The sequence below is a fragment of the Apteryx rowi genome, unplaced genomic scaffold (assembly GCF_003343035.1).
Source record: "Apteryx rowi isolate R43461 unplaced genomic scaffold, aptRow1 scaffold_3, whole genome shotgun sequence".
Classification (NCBI taxonomy): Eukaryota; Metazoa; Chordata; class Aves; order Apterygiformes; family Apterygidae; genus Apteryx; species Apteryx rowi.
In genome coordinates, this window is record NW_020449418.1 from 702,924 (window position 1) to 725,643 (window position 22,720).

At 34.5% G+C, this 22,720-nt stretch overlaps 1 protein-coding gene across 2 annotated transcripts in view; it reads right to left on the minus strand.

Moving 5' to 3' along the window:
- The window catches only part of ATRNL1 (attractin like 1), a 568,892-nt gene that overhangs the window by 257,111 nt on the left and 289,061 nt on the right, over positions 1-22,720 (minus strand). For both annotated transcript variants that reach the window (XM_026069767.1, XM_026069766.1), the window contains exon 25: positions 9,605-9,666. In XM_026069767.1, coding sequence (XP_025925552.1) covers positions 9,605-9,666 — 62 coding nt within the window. The remainder of the gene's footprint in view (positions 1-9,604; positions 9,667-22,720) is intronic.

Here is a 22,720-nt window from a genome sequence, read left to right on the forward strand (position 1 = left end):
AAGAGAACTGGAGCTAAAGAAATAATGGAGAACTTAAGTTCTCCGTTATGGAGTCAAACATAGCCTTTTGCACCGAGTGGGGCAGCATTGTATAGGTATTCAGGGACTGATTCATCCAAATACCCACACTTGTTAGCACACTGAATGTCTATGTAAAACACAAATTATAAACAAAGGATTGGATGCACAGGCTGAGACTCTCCAGTTTGGGCCAGCTGTTTTGCGTGCAGAATGGAACGTCTTCTGGAAGCACTTGTAATAGAAGATGCTTGTTGCCTGTAGGGGGCCCCTTGGCCATAGGAAACGTTTCTGATGGGAGCAGCCTCACTGTTTTGAGACTGTTTGGTGTTGGCAGTGCAAAGATGCAGCACTGCAGAGGAGCCAAAATACAGATCATGGACAAATTAAAACCCTGTGCCGTGGAGTTTTCTGAGCGGTTTCCTTAGGACCACTGGATGCTATTGTGGCATAGAACATTTGGCCTGGTCTATAAAAGCTAAGAGAAATATATGGAAGAAAGGGAAATGAGCCTTAAAAATGGAATACTGCTAAAAGCATACACTATAAGAAAGCTCTAGAGGAGTGCATTTAACATGACTATTAAAAATGTAACTGAAATCGTTTGGCTGAGGAAAAAGCACAAAATTAAGTAAAATAATATATTAAGACATCAAAAATGCTTTTAATAAAGCTTTGCAATTTAAGTACTGAATGTGTAACTGACAACACGGTACATAAAAGATTAATGGCAACAAATGTATTTTATATAAAATAAATTTTACTTAAAGTCAGCAACACCAATGAAATATCACCAATATAGTACATAATAGTTAATTAGTAAGAACTGCTTTTCCTTATGGAAATTGCATATTAATATATATAGAATGTAGAAAAGCAACTTAATCCTTTATTTCCCCAGACATAAAATTTTATAATAGCTTAAAATTATCTCTGACAATTGCCCCAACAAAACCAAGGTTTATTGGGTTTTGCTGTGCAATGAAACACCCAAACTCTTCTTGAACATAAGGAAGAAATAAATGTGTCTGAGCAGGGAATTTGTTATTTGTAGGAAGATGACTACGAAAAATAAGATATTGGTATTTTTTTCAAGCACTTACCTAGGCCTAAATGTTATAGATAATTTAGGATTGCATGTCTCTATTAAATAAAATAATTATTATATTAAACAATTAACAGCATATATAAACTGTATAACAAACATATATAGCATATATATGAATATTTTCTTACATATATAAATGACTCATGTATACATTCATAAATATTAACTATGCCAGCAGCCATACCAGAAGCTAATAAAGTAAAGTACAAATGAATGGTCAATTATATAAACAGCCTCCATATGCAGCTAAGAAGGGAAAACGAATATAGTGCAAGTCAGAAAGCTATTCTGAAGACTAACATACAACATTCTATCTGCCATCAGAATATCAAAGTGAACCATTTAAAGGACCCTGTAATATATTAGGCAATAAAGCTCTAGATGTGACCCTTAACTCTCAGCTGTTCTTCCTTTCACCCCTTTGAAATAGCAAGTAAAGATTTACAATCAAAGAGGCTTAATTTAATATAAACTGAAATTAATCTCCATAGAATAAATAGAACATCACATCCATAGAGTGTGATTATGTTTCTTTCACTCATAGAAAATACTTTTATATTTCATATAATTTTATGGTTTTGCCCTTCCTGGGTGAAATACCCTATATTTCTTCCAATAAGTGCTGTTTTATATGAAAATATCACACCTAAAAAAAAAAAAGAAATCCATGTCCATTATATTTGAAGACAAATTACGAAATAGAGAATTTCATATTTTTTGCAATAACTTTCAAGAAAAACTAGGAATGGAATAAATTGTTTATATTTAAAAATAGATGTGCTTTCACTTCAGATTTTGAATTGATTCTGCTGATTTATACTAATTATTTGAGACTTTAAATTATGGGGGAAAAACTCTAATTTATTCTAATTACAGCCAATTAGTGTATTTGGGGAAAGAGGACTGCCAACCAAAGCCACATTTCAGCAGCCTTCCAAACTAAAAATTCACATTATTTCAACATTTTTTTTTCTGCTTTCCCATCATTCTTTTCTTTCACTGCACTGCTTCTCTTGTGCGGATGCTACCATTTGCTAACAAATCACAGGGATGTAAAATACATTCAAACAGCCACAAATACATGTTTATTTAATGACAGCATTGTTTAGGGTGTTGGACTTGTATATAATCATGAAGTTCTATAAATTGTTGAAGGACTTTTATGTAATACTTCCGAGAGCTTTTCCAAAGAGGCAAATATATTTGAAGCTGTAAGTGTAAAGAAGTCATAGCTCACACTATTAAAACCCCTATTATCAAGAAAGTCTGCTTAAGGTAGAGCAAAGACTCTTAGATTTCCAGGCTAAAAAAGGATCATTATTTTTCTGTAATCTGACTATATACAGAATACTAAACTCCAGAACCTGATATTTAGAACTTTGGCACAAGACATGTGAGGAAAGCAGTATGATTTTGAAACAGTATTTTCCTAAATTATGACAAAAATATTGAAAACACACAGAAAACAATTATCCTATAGAGCATATTTGGGCTGCATATATAGACTAAATTCAAACATTAAAATATAAACAAATGATTTAACAATTTCTTAATGTATGAGTTTTAGTGCACAACAGAGTTTCCATAATTTTGCTTGCTGTTGATAAAGTGACCTCTCCACCCCTCACAAAACCCAACAACCAAATAATACACAAAACCCACAAAATCTTCCATGAAAAATTCTTCGTTTGGTACAGGGAAATTTTACTGGAATATTTTTATCATTTAAAAAGGTCATTAAATGGATTCCTTTGAATTCAGATTTCTCCTTTCAATAGTAAATAATTAGCTTCAATATTTTAATATATATGAAATCCACAGTAGTTCATGCACTCTAGCATTCTCTTTCCTGTCTTTCCATGGCTTATTACAATCAAATACAAGGTCCCTCAATATTTCTCTACTGCCATAAACAGGTTGCTCATTTCTTTAATGTCACTCATTTCACAGCATGCCATACTGACTGTGTCTGCAAAGACAGACAGGCAGACTGCTTGAGAAAGCAGCTTGTCATTTGCTATAACAGCTACAACCCTCCTATTTCTTACTTCCTTTATCTTCATATTATTTTTTCTTCATCAGCTTTCGCCCCACCTTACACCTGGATACAAACATCTGCAGTTAACTTTGCAACTGGCACATGCACCTATCATAAGAAGGCAGAATTGCTTCTCTTTCAAATTTAAATGACAAAAGCAAAACTTCAGGTCCATTTATCATAGAAGAAAAACCTGCTGTAGGTCTTTTGTTTAAAGTATGGTGGACTGAAGTTTCATTAAAAAAGTGACCAGGATTAAGCATTCTAAGAGACAAACAGCTCGGAGCTCCAACATTGTTTTTAGTTTGAAAATACAATTTGCTAATCAGATTTAACAAAATACAATATAAAATGTAGGGAATCAAAACACAAACACACTATGAATTATCTATGATGCTTCTTACGAAACAAAATACAAAGCATCTGTAAAAAGACACATCCCTGAAAGGAGAACATTACAGAACCATCTCAGAGCAAGGGAGCATACAAAGCTCTTTAAAAAGACTTCAGAAAAGACACACTTTCTTCAGCATTCTTGAGAAATATATTTTGGGTGCCACCTTCAGAGGCCTCTAGGTTGAACACTACTAAATAAGTGGCAGCTTTGACTCCAATGAAATTTCATAAAATCAGAAGAGATCACAGCACGCTTTTGGAATGCTAGGTTACAGGACCTTGCAGACTGAACAGTGGAATTTAAGAATAGCAATTTATTTTCTTTTTCTTTTTTAGAAAAAAAGAATTTTTTCAAATCCTGTATTGGTCACCCAAATTTTATTTGCGCACTGATATGGCACTGCAACTAAATTCAAGCATCATGCTACTACGGAAAAACTAATGAACACACCTTATGGGATACAGAGCTTTATTTACAAACTGCTCTTTCTAATAACTTAGTACATGCATGTATCTCTGTTCTCATTGTACACAAAGCTACTTTAACAGCATGCATTAAGCTTTAATTTAGTTGTCATCAGCACTTACTCTTGTTAGTCTCTATGTCAAATTAACAAACCTGTTAATTCTGAGGGCATTTCTGAACAGTCAGTCTCATACTCAAGCTCCCTCATTCAGCCACAGGAGCAAAAAACAACCCACGAAAGGTAGAACTTCAAATCTATTCTTGATTCCCTCTGCAGTTAAACCAACTACAGAATTTATTTCAGTTTATTTTCAGATATTTATGGAGTTAGCAAAAACTGGGATTAAATATTTCACCAGGGAGAATGAACAGCTCTCACAGTCTGTATTTGATACATACATGATGTCAGAAATGCAAAATTTTAAATGCACCTACTTAAAGGAAGAAAAAGCCCAAACCTGCTGTATATGAAGCAAGTATAGAGGCCATCTGCAGATATCAAGCTGAGCAAGTAATTTGTACTTTGAGGAACACAGTATACTGAACCCAAAATACTGCAAGTACTAGTACACTCAGATGCACTTTCAAATGACTCAAAAGTTGAATACAGAAAGAAAAACAAGAAAGAAATAATGGAAAATTGTTCTAGTTACCAAGGGATTAAATGACTCATATGATGTTATGAAGGAGCAACCAATCCAGTGGTACTGGGGAAGCTCTTTTGCCTGCAGGTTTATAACAAGTGGCTGTCTTCTCAGGAAATATGAATAAATCAAATAACTCTACAGAGATGAAGAAATGTCCTGATGATTCATGGAAAGGAAGACACAAAGCTATATTCCATAATTCAAAACATAAACATTTTAAGAGAAAAAGAAAACTCAAATCGCTCACTGCATTATAGACATACTCATAGCAGTGGAATTCAAACAACTATTTGCTTTTAAGTGAGGTGAAAACTGTTTAATGCTTCACTAAGTAAAAATCAATTTTATTCTACCCCCAAAATGTAAAATCCATTTTGCCAAGATAACTTGATTTTCATGCTACCAGTAAATATTTTAATTTTGATTTATCAGACCTCCGTATTTTCTTAGAATCCAGTCATGGTGGACATGGTCTGATCTTGAAAGATTGCACTTTGTCTTTTTTATGGTGATCAATATTCCATCTTATAAAGCTAAGCATGCTAAAATCTTGCATTAATTTATCGTACTTATTTTTAGCATAAACAAAACCTGCTCCCCCCACCCCAAAGAACACTAGTAAAGAGAACTTGTATGAAGGAATTTGCTTGTTGCACATTTGTGCAAAGAATGGCAGATTCAGGAACACAAGTTCTGATACAACCCTCTGAAATGTACCCATCAACTCCATTGTGTGAAATATAATTGGAGCATAATTGTTATGACTTTTTGGCACACACAGTGATCCAGATGAGGCTGACAAATTTAGTTCTTCAGTAGCTGCTGTTTCCTATTGTAACTCATACTACTAATCCTTGTACTAACCTAAACGCCCTTCCCTTCCACCTGCAATGGATTTCGGACATATTTTGAATATTCTTTTCTCTCACTTGTAGTGCACACAGAATGATTTGTCCAAAAGAATGTACACCCAACCCTAAAGGATCATGTTTTTCCTAGAATTTCTAAAAAGTAAAAAAGAAGTATTTTCAAACTTTTAAAGTATCTCTGCTTCTTAATGTCACTCCATTCATCATAAATTGAAAATTCTGTAATTCATAACAGTAAGGAAAAGTGTTATAAAAAAGGCTAAAGTGTACCATGCTAGCCAGTCATAAATACCACCATTTGGCAGCTTCACATGGAGAGTTAAACAAGTGACAAAGGAAGGAATCATTCTGAGAGGAAAAAAATGATGTATGCTGAGAGCGACTGCCCAATTAGTTAGTGGCTTGTTGTATGTATGCACTTGAAATAGGTTTAAAAAAGAGTAGTTATGACAGTAGCACTGGATATCATTACCTATCACAAAAATGGTAATAGTGAACCCTTGTCACCTGCATCAATTTCATGCCTGGAGGAATAGGAGACAAAACTACATTTCTTACCGGAAATCCTGTTTCAGATTCTTAATATACAAAAAAAGTTTCCAAGAAATGCATGAGTACTGTTATAAGTTCCTAACTATAATTTTATTCATGCTAAAAATAGTTATTTGTTAATAGTCTCAAACATCCTAGCTGGTTTGTTGCAGAAAAAAGAATACAATTAGCACATCTACTTATAACCAGTTATAAATAATAAGAATGATAATTAGGACTTACTGTTAACAACACTTTGCATGCTCAAAGTGCTGTAAAAATATTGTTCTTCAATGTGGTATCTAAATATGGCCTCTATCTAATATACTGTAAAACTGAGCAGTACAACTAAAATAGTGTGCCTTCTAATCCATGCCTTGTATTCATGCGTGTTTGATGCAAATGGAATGAAAGGTAAAGGATACACAGATTGAAAACTTTGCTGCAATCTGCCCGGAGTCAATGTCAGAAGCAGGATTAGAACTGAAGAGTTTCTTGGCTCTCAATTCTGGAATTACTCAAGCAAAACAGGAATAATAGAAACTAACAAATATTGAATCTTGTCAAATTTTATGCATGATAAAATATGATGTAAAGAAAAAGTCAATAATGTTTTCAGAAACTAAAGATACTTCATACACCACTATGAAATGCCTAAAACGTCTTGACTACCTACTCAGATACAATAATATATTCATGCAAGATTTGCAAACATGGAACACTATTTCATAACTTAATAGTGTAGAAAAAAAGTCAGGCTTTACCTTATTAAATGTTTTACAGGTCAGAGTAATGTAGGAATAGACTTTATTCTACTATGGGGACTGGATTTCTTCAGTATAAAAAGAAAGATCATTCACATTTGCTGCTTGTGAAATTTTCTAGTGAGATCTTTACTGCTTCAAAGCAGGTGGGAAAAAAAAGGCACACACTTAACTTGTGAGGGCTAAGAAGTATTCAAAGCATCAGCTAGAAAGCATTGACTAAAGCAACACAGATGCCACAGTTTCTATAAGACTGTTAGAAATCTGTTACTACCCTTACCAATCTGTGTTTCTACTTAGAGAAAAGGTCACTGAAAGTACAGAAAAAGAATGAAAGTAAATACTCTTTCAATACTATGAATATCATCGTCTGGATAATACCTGTGCCCCCCAAATCTTGAGATGCTCAGCCAGACATCTAGTTCCCACCCAAAACACCCTCACAAGACGGGCAGGTGCTGAACTGCCCCTTGCAGTGTTCAATCCCACGGAGGCCTGGTCACACCTAAGCACACAGAAATGTTGCCAAAGAAAACTCTTCCTTTTTATCTACTGTTTGATAACCCGGGAGCAACAGCACTTACATAGGGAGAGAAATCAAGCAAAAGAGAACAGAAATCTGTCTTTTTTCTCCAAGATGAACGCTCAGGAGGCTGTTGCCTGTTCAGACTGGTCAGTCTGTTTTTTCACCCACACGCATGGGCACATAGATAAAAGATTTTGTTTACATCTTAATACAGAACATAGCTCAAAGACATTTGAGAGTTCTAGAAAGCACAATTCAGTTCTTAAAATACCCTTTTTGCTGTTATTCTAGTTTACTACTTGCTTACTCTTTTAGTGTTGTGAATACCCAAAAGAGACTCCTGATTAAACTGGTTACCAAGTGATATGCAGCTTTGGAAGACCATAACTGTCACACATTATACTCTAAAAGAGAGACGTTTCTGAATGATATTTCAACTTTTTTCATTCATTTGTAGTTTACCATACGACCTTACATAAAGATTTGGAAATATATTTTGATCAACATTGTATTTATCACTGTAACTATCAAACAGAAGAATCAAACCTTAGCTGAATTTGCGTCTGTCTCTGGAGGATGCCCTGCCACTAAATTTCACAGTCTTTTGTACCTCGCTGGGATTACTGCAATGCACTAGTCACAGCATTTCCTGTTTTCTTTAAAAACTCTTATATACCTATATACATTACATATTTCTGCAACTGGATTCCTAAGGTTGTTTTTAAATTTTATGCTGCAGACAGCTGCAAGCCCCTCTTCGTAAGCTGACTGTTGAAAGCCTTGGTAGGACAATTATATTAGGGCTGAGTCCAAGCTAGCAGTTCACTAGCTGACAGGTAGTATACCCGTTCTCTCAGTAAGGGGTGTAACATTGGCCTTGGCTTCCACTTCGCTTAGAGTACAGGCAGAGCGATCTCTGTTTTCATCAGGATCACAGCGAGCTTGCATTTGCCTGGAACAAACCATACCAGACACAGCCTCACACCAGGAAAGCTAATGCAATACAACTACAGCGGTGACTTCACCATCACAGACCCTATAATTGAATGCAATTGTTCAGCTTTCCCAAGCCAGCCTTAGTGCGCAGGGCAGAAATGAATCACTTACTCATCTACCTCTGCTACTTGTTGCAGCATCCCTCTGCTCTAACGTACTTGGACAAACTTCTTCATCTTCCATGATAAAAGTTTGTCTTCTTAAGGTTCACTTGAACATCCTCATTTTTTGGATCTTCCTGATTTCCCAGAAAAACAAACAAACTGACCTCTAGGCAACCAGTATTTTATTGTTCTGCGTGTGGCAAAAAAGTAATAGGCTTTTTTGCATAAGCTGCTAGACTGTTCTCCATTAGCCAATGTGAGGAAGGTGAGGTAGACTTCAAGGCCCATTCATTTCTGCCCCCTTTTAGGTGCCATTAATTAAGAGAACTGGATCTGTTTACAGCTTTGATCCTTCGAGTACAGTTCCTCAGAGCATAGCGATTAAAACAGACAGAAAAGTTCTACTGTGAATTTATTGTGAAATAAATGCATGGCAATTCTAGAAATCCAGAAAGTCTGACGAACAGTAAGTCTGTCACTGTTCACATTTTGCACATACGTCATGGTTATCGACGAATATCTTTATAGCAAGATTTCAAAGCACTGTAGCTAATGCATGTATATTAAAGTTTGTGACATTTTATAAGACAGCTGAACTTTTAAGAAGTTTTTCAGTGGAACTTTGTTCAGATGCTAGAATAGTTGTCCATTTACAGATCAAGAAAATTCCTGCACTGCTGCCACAACCAAATCTCATGCATCACTTTTATCTTTCGCAATTCATCTCTAACTCATGAAAGCATTAGTAATGATTTTTTGTGCTTTATTAAAAAAATAAAGTTAATAAGCCATTGAACAGAAACATCATTTATAATAATTCTGTAAAATAGTTCACTAAAAATTGTCGCACATTACTTGAGTTTTAATCAGTATAGCTTTCCTCTTAATCACTGTAATATAAAGCACACATCTGACTAAGGTTTGTGCATTAAATGAAGTGAAGATTGTGCCACTGAATATATCAAAAGCCAAGAACCACTTGTAGTAAAGTACTGGATCCTCCATTGGTACAAATTAGTGAACATCATAGTTTAAAGACTTCCTTTCAGGGATTTCTTAAGATTAGGGAGCTGGAGAAGATATCAGTTTGACGGGATAAAATTAGCATGGATTCTGTCAGAAGGCAGAAAAAGCAATTTACCTGAAGAAGGTGACAAAGAACTGCACGAGATCCATGATAGTATTGTGCTGTGAGAAGGCAATCTGCAAATAAAATAAAAGTAAATTACAATATTTTCAGAATCAACAATTGCTTTTAGGCTGGGGCTTAATGGCTCTATGGACGACCAGTTTCAAGTGTATTTCAGTCTAGCGTGCACACCCCTGCTTTTTTAGTGAGATGAGTAAGTAACTTCTGTGTCTTTGTGTTAAAATACAAACAATGGAATATAGTCCTTCTATTTCAGGAAAGTTAAAAGAAATATCTACATAAAATTATTGTTTGATATAAATAAAACCAAGAACATTCAAAATATTTACAAACCATATTGATATAAACCTTTTTTATAATTTCCTCAATGTATTTTAGCTATCACCATTTTCCATCATACTTACAATATTGAGACAAGATTTTAAAAATGACAAAAAAAGCATTTTGTGCTTAAAATTAATACATTTAAAATATTTTAACTGCATAATTTTAAAGTGAATACATGAATTAAAAGTTGGATAAATCTGGTGCAGAGCAAAACAAACTATTTCAAAGCATATTACTTTAAGGACAAAATAAACAAATTTTTTTAGATTACATTTTTAAAATCTCACCAGAACATGCATTAGTTCAGCTCTTTACTAAAATTTTTCACAAAGATGTAATAATTATCTCTAAGACAGCATACACACACAGACACACACTCTCACTTGCATGGAATAGAACTTATAATTACTTTTAAACTAATGTTAAGGACTGTACTTGATATTTAAGTTATTTCTGTAAATATCCCTAAGTCCCTGTCTTGTTCAGTGTTCACAATGTATAATTATCAAAATGAAGATATAGAGAATTTTCTACTTTGATTTGCACAAAGTGTTTATCTAACTATATTCCTGGTCTATCCAAATAATTGTTGTTTTTATAGATCTTTGTGCATTTAAGATCTGATTGTGACTAGTCATTACACCCAATCACTCTGATTCCCCTTCACGGTTTATTTGTGAACTTTCAAAACGATAACTCATGATACTCAGGAATTCTTTTTAGGGGAAAACTATAATGTAAACTTTAATTTTGTAATGGTGTTACTGTGCCTTGTGCCAGCTAAACACAGCCAAACCATAGGTCAGAATATTACTTAGTCTAAGCAAGGAACAGCATGAAAGTTGCATCATACCCGGAATAAGCACAGAGGGCACCACCATGCAAATGCATCTCTAAAATGTACTTTCTGTTTTCTCTTCACTATGTTACTATTGCAAGTAACATAATTCTAGAATTCAAAGCCCAGAAAGCAGATATTTCAAACTTCCCAGGCCATAACACCAAGAAAAGTACTAGATAAATGAATCGGAGTATGATTTAGTGTAGTAAACTCCTTGAGATAAACTCTCCTCCCATTACCAGCAAAATCTCATCAAAGTGCTATCATCTCCTCTCTGGAGGGAGAAGGTGCATGTGCCTAACTGAAGTAGGTTGCAGTGTTTGGATTAGGGCAAAAGCTACATTCTGGCCTGGGAGCCTGTAGAAAGAAAAGAAGCTGAAGCCCGTGCAGGATGAAGCAGGAGAGAGAAAGAACTCTCTCGGACTCACTATGCAAGTTTAATCGACAAATGTTTTCACATTCATTCAATGCAAGAAGTTTGAAATTCTCAAAAACTTTAACTTAAGTTACTGTCATGATGAATACTGTATCAAAATTAGAGACAGTAGAGAGTAAAAATAAGAAAAATCGGGGAGAAATTACAGGGCGGGCTAAACTGGCAAAATATCTGCTAATACCAAAGTAACCTTTACAAAGAAAAGGATAAAACCTGAATAAAAATCTGAAGAGTTATTTAGCCCAATATGAAGTGCATCCCAAATATAAACAATTCTTTAAGAATAGCTTCAGTGAAAAACAAAAAGATCAAACTGCACTTTAAATGAAGGCAGGATTCCCTTCAAATAAYATTTAGCATTCAAAATAACTGCTGGCTTTTCCAGAACATTTGTTACAAATATCATATTTCAGAAGATGAATTAATACGAACAGACATAACATAAGGCATTTTCAACAGAGTTCATCTTTGATGACACGACTAAGGTGCTTTTGTTGAAGAAACATTTACATTTTGCATTATTGCAATTATTTTCATTTAGGATGTTAGCATCAATTGAAAGAATCCTTCAGTCTAGAAACAACAGTTGTCAAGGAAAAGTCCTGCAATCAAAAATCGCAATCTGAATATAAATCATAACCATATAAGGAAAATTTTACATCAAATCTTTCTAAGAATGCTTAGTGCCTTTATTTCTCTTTTTACCCACCCAGTAAATGTGAAGTAAGCAGATTTACAACAATTTAATGATTTTATGTGACTATTAATGATTAAATATACAATTTGCACATCTCTAAGTTCAAGATGGGATAGATGCTTTTTACAGACACAGTCACAAAAGGAACATAACTTCATGATTTTATGTCTTATACCTGTAAAACTTCTATCATTCAAATCACAGAAAAACTACTCAAGCAAATTAGGAATTGCAATGTTCTTTTGCTGCAGTTATGTCTGCACATCAATATAAGAACTTCTGTAAGAATTATTTCATTTGGTTGTACAAGATATTCTTAGATAATATTCATACTTTGTAGCAATGCCATCATAAAGACAAGGAAAATATAAAGTTCTATTTCAGAAGTAATTTTAAAATGTATCAGATACTATCTTCTAGTGATTCCTAGTCCGTGTTTAACAAATGAACTACAGTATTTTCGGAATAAACAGTACTGTGCATCTTGGACTAATTTCAAAACAGAACATTAACAACAAAATTATACATATTTTAATTATGAGTTGTCATGCAGGTGCAAGTAAAAGTCACAAATCTAAGCCGGCCCAAAGAGCCATAATTCTAGATTTTCATCGAGATATGAATACTATTATCTTTTTTCTTGTGACGACATAGAGACAAGACAAATAAAATTTGTTCTACCCAGGTATTAACTTTTGACATAAAATAAAGATATTAGAGATGAACAGCTCTTTTGTTCATTTGTAGTTTGCAACATATTATGTCTAAGTAGCTTTCACTTCTGCCAAAATGTCTAATAAGCCTGTGGGTGCCACAAATATTATTTCTATCTTGTCTTACAAATACAAATGAGGATCCAGACAAAGTCACATAGTATAAACTATTCTCTTAGACAAGAAATTTCAATTCTAAATCATATCTCTGTCATTTCCTGTATAATAGAATTACCAAGTGGCATACAGTAAATATTCATCTATGCCAGACAAGAGCCTCTATCTATGAGTCAACACACAGAATTTCAAGGATAAAATTAGCTCCCTAGAAAAAATGGGGAACAACTACATCTCTGCTTTAAACAGCCTAGCACCAAAAAATGGAAGTACGATTACTTATAGTACTATAATACATTACTCACAATATGATTTCAGGTGTAGATGCTAATATTTGCATTCATCAGTATTAGACTTTTAAAAGAGAAGTTAGAACTGATAGATATGGCAGATATAGATGTGGCTATAGATACAGATACATTTAGCTAACTGTCCTTTGCAATCTATTGCACTCTTTGAAGGAAGGTTATAGATAGCTATCTGTCATAAATGTTATTGAACAGTTTCCTCACCCATAGAGAAACTACTAGAAAAACTCCCATCAACTACAACAGTTCAAGTTCGTTTCCTTGTTTGACCAGGGTTAAAAGCTTTCAGTGGTGGAGACTCGTGGCTCAGTCACTGGTGATGACATCATGAGCCAATACTGTTATAGACCAATTGTTGTTTTGCAACATGACTTATGAGGTTTTGCTGAAAACTACCAGATACTTATTTTTCTTAAATCCTTTGCTACTGAGTGCAAAGAAAAATACAGAAATTAAGCATACTTTTTAAGGTAAATTAGAATTTACCATTTTCACAATAAAGAGGTCCAAAACTGTACCCCAAATATCACAGAACCACATTCAGAGAGCTTCAAGATATGCAACAAAATCATTAATATGATTTTGTAACACTAGCTCAATTTTATTTTCCTTATCAACTACTTCTATTATTGGAATATCCCCTGAACACAAATAATGCCACGTGACTTGTACCTGACCAAACATTCTGTCATTTGCTGCTTAAAAATAAACCCCCACTAATAGCTGATTATTACATCATCAAACTATAATGAATATGCTGAAAAAAAAATTACAGTGCTTATAAATTCCTAGCTTTCCTACTCCAGCAGGGCAAAGTTCAAACTCAACACCTGGTTCACAACAAACAAAGTTGTGTGGGCTTTCCTCATAGGTTTGAGGGGAAAAAAGTGTGACACAGCTTCATCAAGAATGAAAGTTGCCCTCGTACCTTGAACAGTCTGCCATGAACAAATATGAATTTTTGTAGGGTAGTTTGGAAAGTTCTAACGGTAGCAATACTCCAGTTATGAGGATCTATTTTAAAGTGACAGAGTTGTAGGCATCAATATCTTTACAAGATAAAAAGGAGTCAAGTTCTTGAGCATGCAAGCTCTTCTTGATGCACAGAATTGAAGGGGTGGACTTCAAAGCAAAATAGTATTTGGGAAGATTGCTCAGAGTTTAAGCAAATATGTAAATTAGATCCTATCAAAGACTGTTTTCTTGTGTGGAGTAGAGGGGATAATAGGTGAAGGAAGAAGAGATGATAAGGAAGGTAAGGTGCAAGGAAAAGAGAGATGGATAGTTTACAACCTGTGAAACAGGAAAAGATAAGTGTTTGCAAGGAAATTATAAAATGCCATAAAACTGGTATGTCTACTAAAGTCACAGATTTTCATATCCAGTAAAGTTATGAATTTAGTCTCAAGGTTCATCTTGAAGGTGAAGGAATTTTGTAGGTAACTTCTGAGGATAGGGTCTGAGAGGTAAGAACTGAAGTGCCTGCTTTATGAAAAATGCTCTATAATTAAACGCTGTGCAATTGCTTTCAATTTAGATTTAGCTTTGAAGTCTGATGCTTCTGTAACAGACATGAAGAAAGGCTTGTGTGTCTGAAAGCTTGTCTAACTTTTCCAGTTATCCAGCTAGCTTAATAAAAGATACAAACCTCTACCTACTACCCTCATCTTGACATTTTAACTTTAAGCATATTGTTATCAGATATGCTTTTTCTATCAATATTTCTGCCTGGGTTTTTACCTGGATCATGAATTAAAATTCTCAAATTTTAATTTTCATGTACAGTCTTACAGTGCACTACATTTGTATTCCATTAAATCACAGCAATACCAAATGTATATACAGAATAAAAGTAGATACATTCTGAAATTCACAGTCATAAAAGCTCAAAGGTAGTGTAAAGAGCTTACAAAGGAAGATGTGTTTTATATATGTTACAGTTCATAGTCTTAAAAGATAGAAAGCTACATGAAGAAAAAGCCGATGGGCAATGACTGAGCTGTGGTGATTGTTTCAACAAGCACCACTGATGTGGCTGTCTTCTTTCTCTGCCAGGTTCAGGCCTTTGAAAAAAGCTGGATGTTTTTAAAGAACCCTTAGGAAGCCCTTAGGAACTTTACATCAGGTGAACATAATTGGAGAACAAGGCATTGTGATCCCTGATATGCGGCTTAGAGGAGGATTCAAGAGCCCACTATCTTGGAGCTGTGCCCTGCTGGGGAAATCTGGTGGAGAATGATGGAGATTATTTATTTCTTTGGAGTTCTCCGAGTTGTGCAAAAATAGCAGAATATGCCAGAGAGCACTGCATATGAGGATGCTTCACAACTAACATTTTACTGTATGGCATTTCTTAATTTTTACAGAGTTTTGGTTATGTGCTTGATGTAGGAAACACACTTTACACTGAGTAATGATGTTTGGAATATGGCTGTTGAAATAGGAACAACTTTTGAACATGTTATTTTTTCAACCTCTAAACGTTAATGACTGTGGAAATACATTTTTTTCCCCTGCTCTAAACAGTTCATATGGCATTCACCTTGATCATTGTAAGGAGCAATACTACAGTCCCACAAAACAACAGGTCAAGATCTGTTCCGCCCCTCCCCCCATTTTTTAAATTATGTCATAATAATTAATAATGAATTATGTCATAATATAAATGAGACATATCTTGAAAGTCTAACTTAGGCACACCTTCCACATGGAAATAAGTTTGGCCTTGGAAAACAAGAATTTTGTGTTTTAGTCTGAAAAATATAGGTGAACAAGTATCAAGAAACTGCCTGTGCAATTCTAATTGGAAACCAATATAGCAAAAGGAAAAAAGAAAGGAAAAATTAGGCACAACAACAGGAGTGCACTAAACCAAAATTCCACATTTGTGGTAGATATGAACCCAATATATGGAATGGTTCATATATTCAAGTAATGTATACAAAGCAATTTTGATCTATGCTCCATTTCAAATCAGTTTGGATTAACCACTAATGTAAACTTCTACCTGCTCAGGCTCTGAGACAATGAACAAATTTTACTTTTCAACTTCCATTAATAAAATACTTTCACCTTCCACTGTTAATAAATTAAGAGTGAGCAAATAAAATAAACTAAAATAAATACACACTAAAACTTTGGTAGATGGTCTCACTACTAAACCTCGAAACATAGTATGAAAAGGTCAAAGGTAACCCAAAGTAAACTGCCTGGAGTGTGTTGATATGGATACTTAAACCCTAGAAAATTATAACTTCCTTTGGTATCATGAAAACTGTACTTGAATTCCTTCCTGGATAAAATTATTATACACAGGTACGATATATATTCTAAAGCAGAAGAAGAAATAAGAAAAGCAGAAATAATAAAAAGCAGAAAATAATTGTGTGGATGAGAACATTTTTTGTGTATAAAGTTTTTAGCAGGAAAGATGTGAAAGACCAAATACTGTGATAATTTGGAAACAGGACATTGACAATTTTAGATATGTAATGATATCTTTCATTTATTATTTGTTGTATGAAATGAAGCTTAGATGCAGAATATGCAGAAATATGACTGCAGAAATCCAAGTATACTGTTTTTAAAGACATTATGCTGTATTATATAAAACTGGGTGAAAAAAAACTCTATGGTATCTTTAAACTTAGTAAGTACATGGTTAGTTATGGGATTTATGACTGCAATCTTTTGTTTAAATATAACTACATTTATGTGTTTATTTTTTAGAAAGAGAAGAATGGTAATGATTGGGTTTTTTTCACATTGGAATTTGAATATGAACAAGAACAGTACCTACATCAATGAAAGGTAGATGGTAGGAAACTCTGGCCTTTTTCACGATAGAAATATTCAACATATTGAACACAAAATGCATTTGCTTTTCCTTTGGACAACAAAAATTCCTACAGAATGTGGTAATAAAAGGACAAATTTACTACCAGTGAATTCAAGTGATTTTTGTATGGTCCAGAAAAACATTAACCACTTTAATATGGAGACTAAAAATGCCACACACATTCATTCTAAATAATGGCTTTTTTAGAACTTGAGAAAGACGTTTGAAAGAATAAGTCTCCTAATTATTCCATGTAGAAATTAAGAGTCTGGTAAAAATAATCAGCTAGTTGTTTATAATAATCAGCAGAGACAGAAAGACACTTCAGAGGTGAGTGACTCTAAAATAGATGTCTAACAGTACGTGTGACCATTTCTCTCAGTTGACTACATAGGGAGTCTATGATTAGCTTAGACTAATCTAATGTTAAACTTAGAACATATCAATAATGTTAAGTGAGATATATTTTAGCCATAATTTCTGAGTACCAATCATATATTTCTCCAAAATAACATAATGCTAAAATAGGAAAAAGAAATATTTACTCTTCCTGGGTTGAAATGATCAGAACAGCAATATGGAGTTAAGTGCCTGCTGACAGACTCCTCCTGCTTTCCACTGTACTGATGCCAATAAAAAATGTGGTCCAATGTACTGTGTTGACAAACAATCTTCCCAGAAGATGACAATTAGTTACAGTAAAACTGTCATACTGATAGCATAACTTGAGCAATAAAAATAATTTCAAGAAAAGCAGACTCAAGATCAAAGTCTTCACATTAAGATTTGATAAACAGCTTCTAGAGAGTAGTTTGGCATGCTGAAGTCCTGTCTTTTATGATGGCATACACTAGATTATCCAAACACCCACCCCTTTCTTTCTCAGACAATATAATAATTACAGGATATTATTTCCACTATTCCAAATCATGAAGGGTTGGAAAACAACCTAGGTTTGTCTTCAAGTGGGATGAATGACATTCTTAATGAAGGATTTTACAGCTGAATTTTCTTCTGCCCTGCACTTTGCCTATTAAAATTGATATGCATACACTCCCATTTATTTTACTCTTATATTTAAGTTTGCACATGTGTACACACACGTACAAATACTTACCACACACAGAAATACTCAGTTAATAACATCCAAGAAGTGAAGGAGAAAAATTGGGGGAAAAAATGTTTTCTAATTTACAGCTTAGTGCAGTATGTAAAATATCTTTGTAATGATTAATGCAGACATTATTAAAAATTTAAATATTGAGTATTTAAGTCAAGGAGAGAGTGAAAGAAATTTAAAAGTCATAGACAGGGGAGAAAAGACATGTTTCAAACTTAAATTAAAAAAAGATCAAAAGTAATTGAAGTGAAGACCTACAGTATCAGAAAGTTATTTTAGAAATAAATCTTTGCAGGATTAGGTTTCCCACCAACACAATGTGAAACAGCACATCACTAGACAACACCTTCAGGTACTCTAGTGTTTAAAAGCCTAGGTTAGATTAAATGGGCAGGTAGGAAAATTAAATATAGAAGCACAGGGAATGGACTCAGGGAATCTGTCAGGCAGAGTGAAACAAATACAAGAATAGTTTTGAATATGTTAAAACCTAAATTCTAATACATAGAGAAAGCCAGAAGCATTGAATGATTATATGATCTTGGTGATCAAACTAAATTTAAAAGCATTTTTTCCATTTGCTGGAATTTGATTTCTCTCACTTTTCAGGTTTCAGCAATTGGATCTTGTTATGACTTAGATAAATTAAACCCGACAACTATCATCACAGAATCATAGAAATGTTAATTGGAAGGAACATCTGGAGTTCATGCTGTTCATCTTCCCTTCGATGTGGTCCACTTCAAAGCAGGACCACTGTCAACACTAGATCAGCAAAAGCTTTTTCTCAAAAGGTCTTGAAGAACTCCAAGGACGGGGATTCCACAGCCATTATGGGTAACTTGTTTCAATGCCTCATTACTAGCATAATGAAGTTCTTCCTAACGTCCAAGCTGAATCTCCCAAGCTGTGACCTCTTCCCCTTTTTTTGTCACCTGCTACTACAGAGACTAGTTTAGCTCCATCATCTCTGTAACTTCCCCAGAAGTAGCTGTAGTCTACTACTGGAGTCTCTTTGCCAGGCTGAAAAAGCCCAAGGCACTGTCTCAACCTAGGCTGTGTGCTCCAGGCCCCTAATCTTTTTTGTGGTGCTTCTCCTGCACCCTCTCCAGCTTCTCAATACCCTTTTGAACTGGGACACCAAAAATTGTACACTGCATTAAACATGCAGCCTCACCATTGCTGAGTAGAAGGGAATAATGTCCTCTTAATGAGGCCCCATACATGGTTTTTGCTTTATCTGGAATGAGAGCATATTAGCTCATGTTGGCATTGGATAATTCCACCCTGGTCAAGGGCTTTGCTCTTCTCCTTGGCAAACTTCACGAGGATTCAGTTAGCCCAATCTTCAAGTTTCCTAACATCCACCATTGTTCTTCAAAAAGCAATCTCTAATCAAATTCAGTGCAGTAGTACCTTCATTCCCATCTAGCCTGATCAACAGGCTTGCAAAATATCAGAAATTCCCGCCCATAGTACAGAATCCTATTAAAACAACTTGTAGATTAATATGGCTCTAGAATACCATCATAAGGTATAAGTCAAAACAGTAAACTATATTTATTTAAAAAATAAATATGTGATCCCCAACTTTATACATGATTGATGATTCTGCACAAACCATTTGCCCATACAGATTAATTTCACCCCTCAAAGTGCTCTCTGTTTCTGAGATCAAAATGGTGCAACAGAAAATATTGCATAAAAATCAGTAACATGACTCTCTTAAAAACACAGCAAAACTGAAATGCTATCTCATTAAGGCAAACAGGTCACTTCACAGCAGTTATCGTATAGGGCAGAGGGCAGCTCAGCATTTTTTCCTACACTAAGAGTTAAATAAATCTCTGAAACCCAAGAAATACAAAGTTTTTGTACACACCAGTCAGCAGTACAAGATTTCAGCTCTCTCACAAACATCACACAGAGCACTGCAAGTACAGCTAGAAAAAACACAAAACTATCTTCTTAGCTAGGGCAGAAGTTTCTGTTAGGGCGGCTAACACAAATATCTGGCATTCCCAAGTTGCACTTAGCCACTTCACCTACACTTGATATATCAACACGGAACTGCCTAAAATCACCATTCACTAACCCTTGACCTCTGCAACATCATCTTCATTTACCACCATCCCAGCCTACAGCATAGGCGAATCCAGAATACTGCCGAGTCTCTGACAAGAAGAGTCTACTGCATTCCTTAGTTGGCCCAACAGTCTATTGTGTCCTTAGCTGGCCCAATTCACAGAAGTTAGTACTGAAGGCAATCGTCTACATTGCTTCTGAATGGAAACGCTCACAGACTGGGCAGAGGCAACCTGTGAAAAGAGTGCATGTAAAGGAAAGAGAAAATAAAATTCTATGGGACACGTCTCATAAAATGGCCTACTTAAGCAGTCATTCCCATGTCTGTTATTACAATATGCCTCTGGCTGAAATATGATTACATTAAAGCCCCTACTTGCTCTTTACAGCCTACAGGAGAAAATTAACAGTTTGAGAGAAAACTAAGAGTTTGAGGATAAAGCTGCAGATACCTTAATTCTGTGCAAGTCTATATATCCTGCTCTTCTGATATAAGCAAGGACGGTTGGATGTTGTGGAAAGATGCGCAAGTTTCAAAATGTTGTACTTAAGTAAACTTGTAGGCTGTTAATGACCTTGTACTTGGCTCTGCTACAAGGCATACTGCTCAAATGAGTCTAATTTACCAAGCAATCCAGACTGCTCAGTATAATTGGCCTTCTATTATTTATCAATAATCAGCAGTAATTTGCTTACTGTTGTAGACAATCAAAAGAAAATGCAATAGAAATCAGATCAAATGAGAAAACAAGAGGTTTTTTGGGGCGGTTGGGGGGCTTCTTTAAGAGTGTTCACAGAAGAGCCGATTCTTGCCTTTTACCTTTAATGACTGGATTTCCGCTTGACTCCGGAGTAAGCAGATTGGAGTTCAGGAACAATGTTACTCTGTATAGATATTTAAAGTAGTGGTACTGTACCACACGAAAAGTATTTAAAATGTATCTAAACTTCAAGTTAAAATGGCTGAAGGAATTCAAAATGAAAATATATATTGAATTATTTTTGGTTTTTGAAGAGGCTAATAGCATTGTTTCCATAAAATGTCACATTTAAATCTAAAACTAAAATACAATCTTATTTTATGCAGAGTGAATTAGTTGCTTGGGCAAATGTCAGCTCACCATAAAAAATGGACCCTGAATTTATATTAAAAAAAAAAAAAGATACTTATGCAAGGAGATAAGTCTACATTATATAGTTAATCTTACAAGCACAAACCTAATACACTGTATTGCTCAAATCCCCAGTGTTTAAATTCTAATCCTTCAAGCAGCTGATACAAAATTGTAATTACTTATTACAGAAACTAGGAAAATAATTATTTTTGACAGGTATTTCATAGGAACTATAAATAAATGAATTCAGAACTGATTATTTTTTCCTCCTTTTTTTAAGTAACTGAATTTTCTTTGAACATGAATTAGAAATGGGATTACTCAAAACAGGCCAAGGAAAAATTAGTATTGCAATAGCTGAGAGCTGAAATATTAACTAAAGAAAACTGTTGTTTACTTCTTGAAAAAGACTTGTTTTAACACAACTCTTTCCATAAACAGCATTTGGTGAGGATTTATTACTACACAGAAATTACATCCCCAAAGAAAAGCAAAATTCTGGTATTCTAAAGTTTATAAACATGAAAAATGTCCTATTTTCCTTCCTTCCTACATGGAAGACATTTTTCACCTTTCCTAAAAAGTCTATGCTGGACTATTTGAATGATTATAGAACTTAATATGATGGCTATGGCATTTAAAACATATATTTAAAGTTCATGACTATGTGTGTTTCTACAAATACACATAAAGACACATGGAAAATATGCTTCTAAAAAGTATTTTTTTTTGCAAAATCCTCGAAGCCTTTACCTTCTTAGATACACAGTACAGCTGGTTTTGCCAGATGATCTACTAGTTAACTCACTGGTTGGTCTCCAGTTTAATAAAAATGGTAATAAAATTTTTATAGGGTGATATAAGCTGAATTTAAAAAGTTATGCAACGTTTTATGCATTTTAGAAATCTAATACTTGGTTAGAAAAAGCAAAACATACCCTGAATTTTGCATAAAGATCATGTCATTCAACATAATGTATGTAAAAATCATTGGTGAGATGCCAAGGAAAGGGCAAAGCATTTTCTTAAACACGAAAAGAGTAATTTCCCGAAGTTTATTGTTATAAATGTAGAGTATGCTAAAAAGCTGTTGGAACTGTGGAATAAAAATCTTGTATTTGCAATAGCACTTTTCTTGATTACTCTGGATTAGCATATTTATGAGGTTACTCAGCCTCAGGTTTTAACCCACGAATCAAAGGTTTATATCAGCATGGGTAATGGATTACACAGTAGTGTATGGCCTACGATATCCCAAAGGTATGTGTCTTTCATAAGATTTATATATATAATACCACTTTGTAGAAATTACATTTTCTGATCTTTTGCGTGGTGCTTGGCGATTCCTCTCTCCAATCTGGAAAACAACCAAAAGGAATCATGCCCATTCAGCAGAGCAATTCAGTGATGCAGCTCCCCCGACCCCTCCGCAGCTATTGACAAGACCGTGAAAGACAGAGGCTTTAATTCCTCGACGCAATAATGCTACTACAATGAAAGCAGAAGTCAT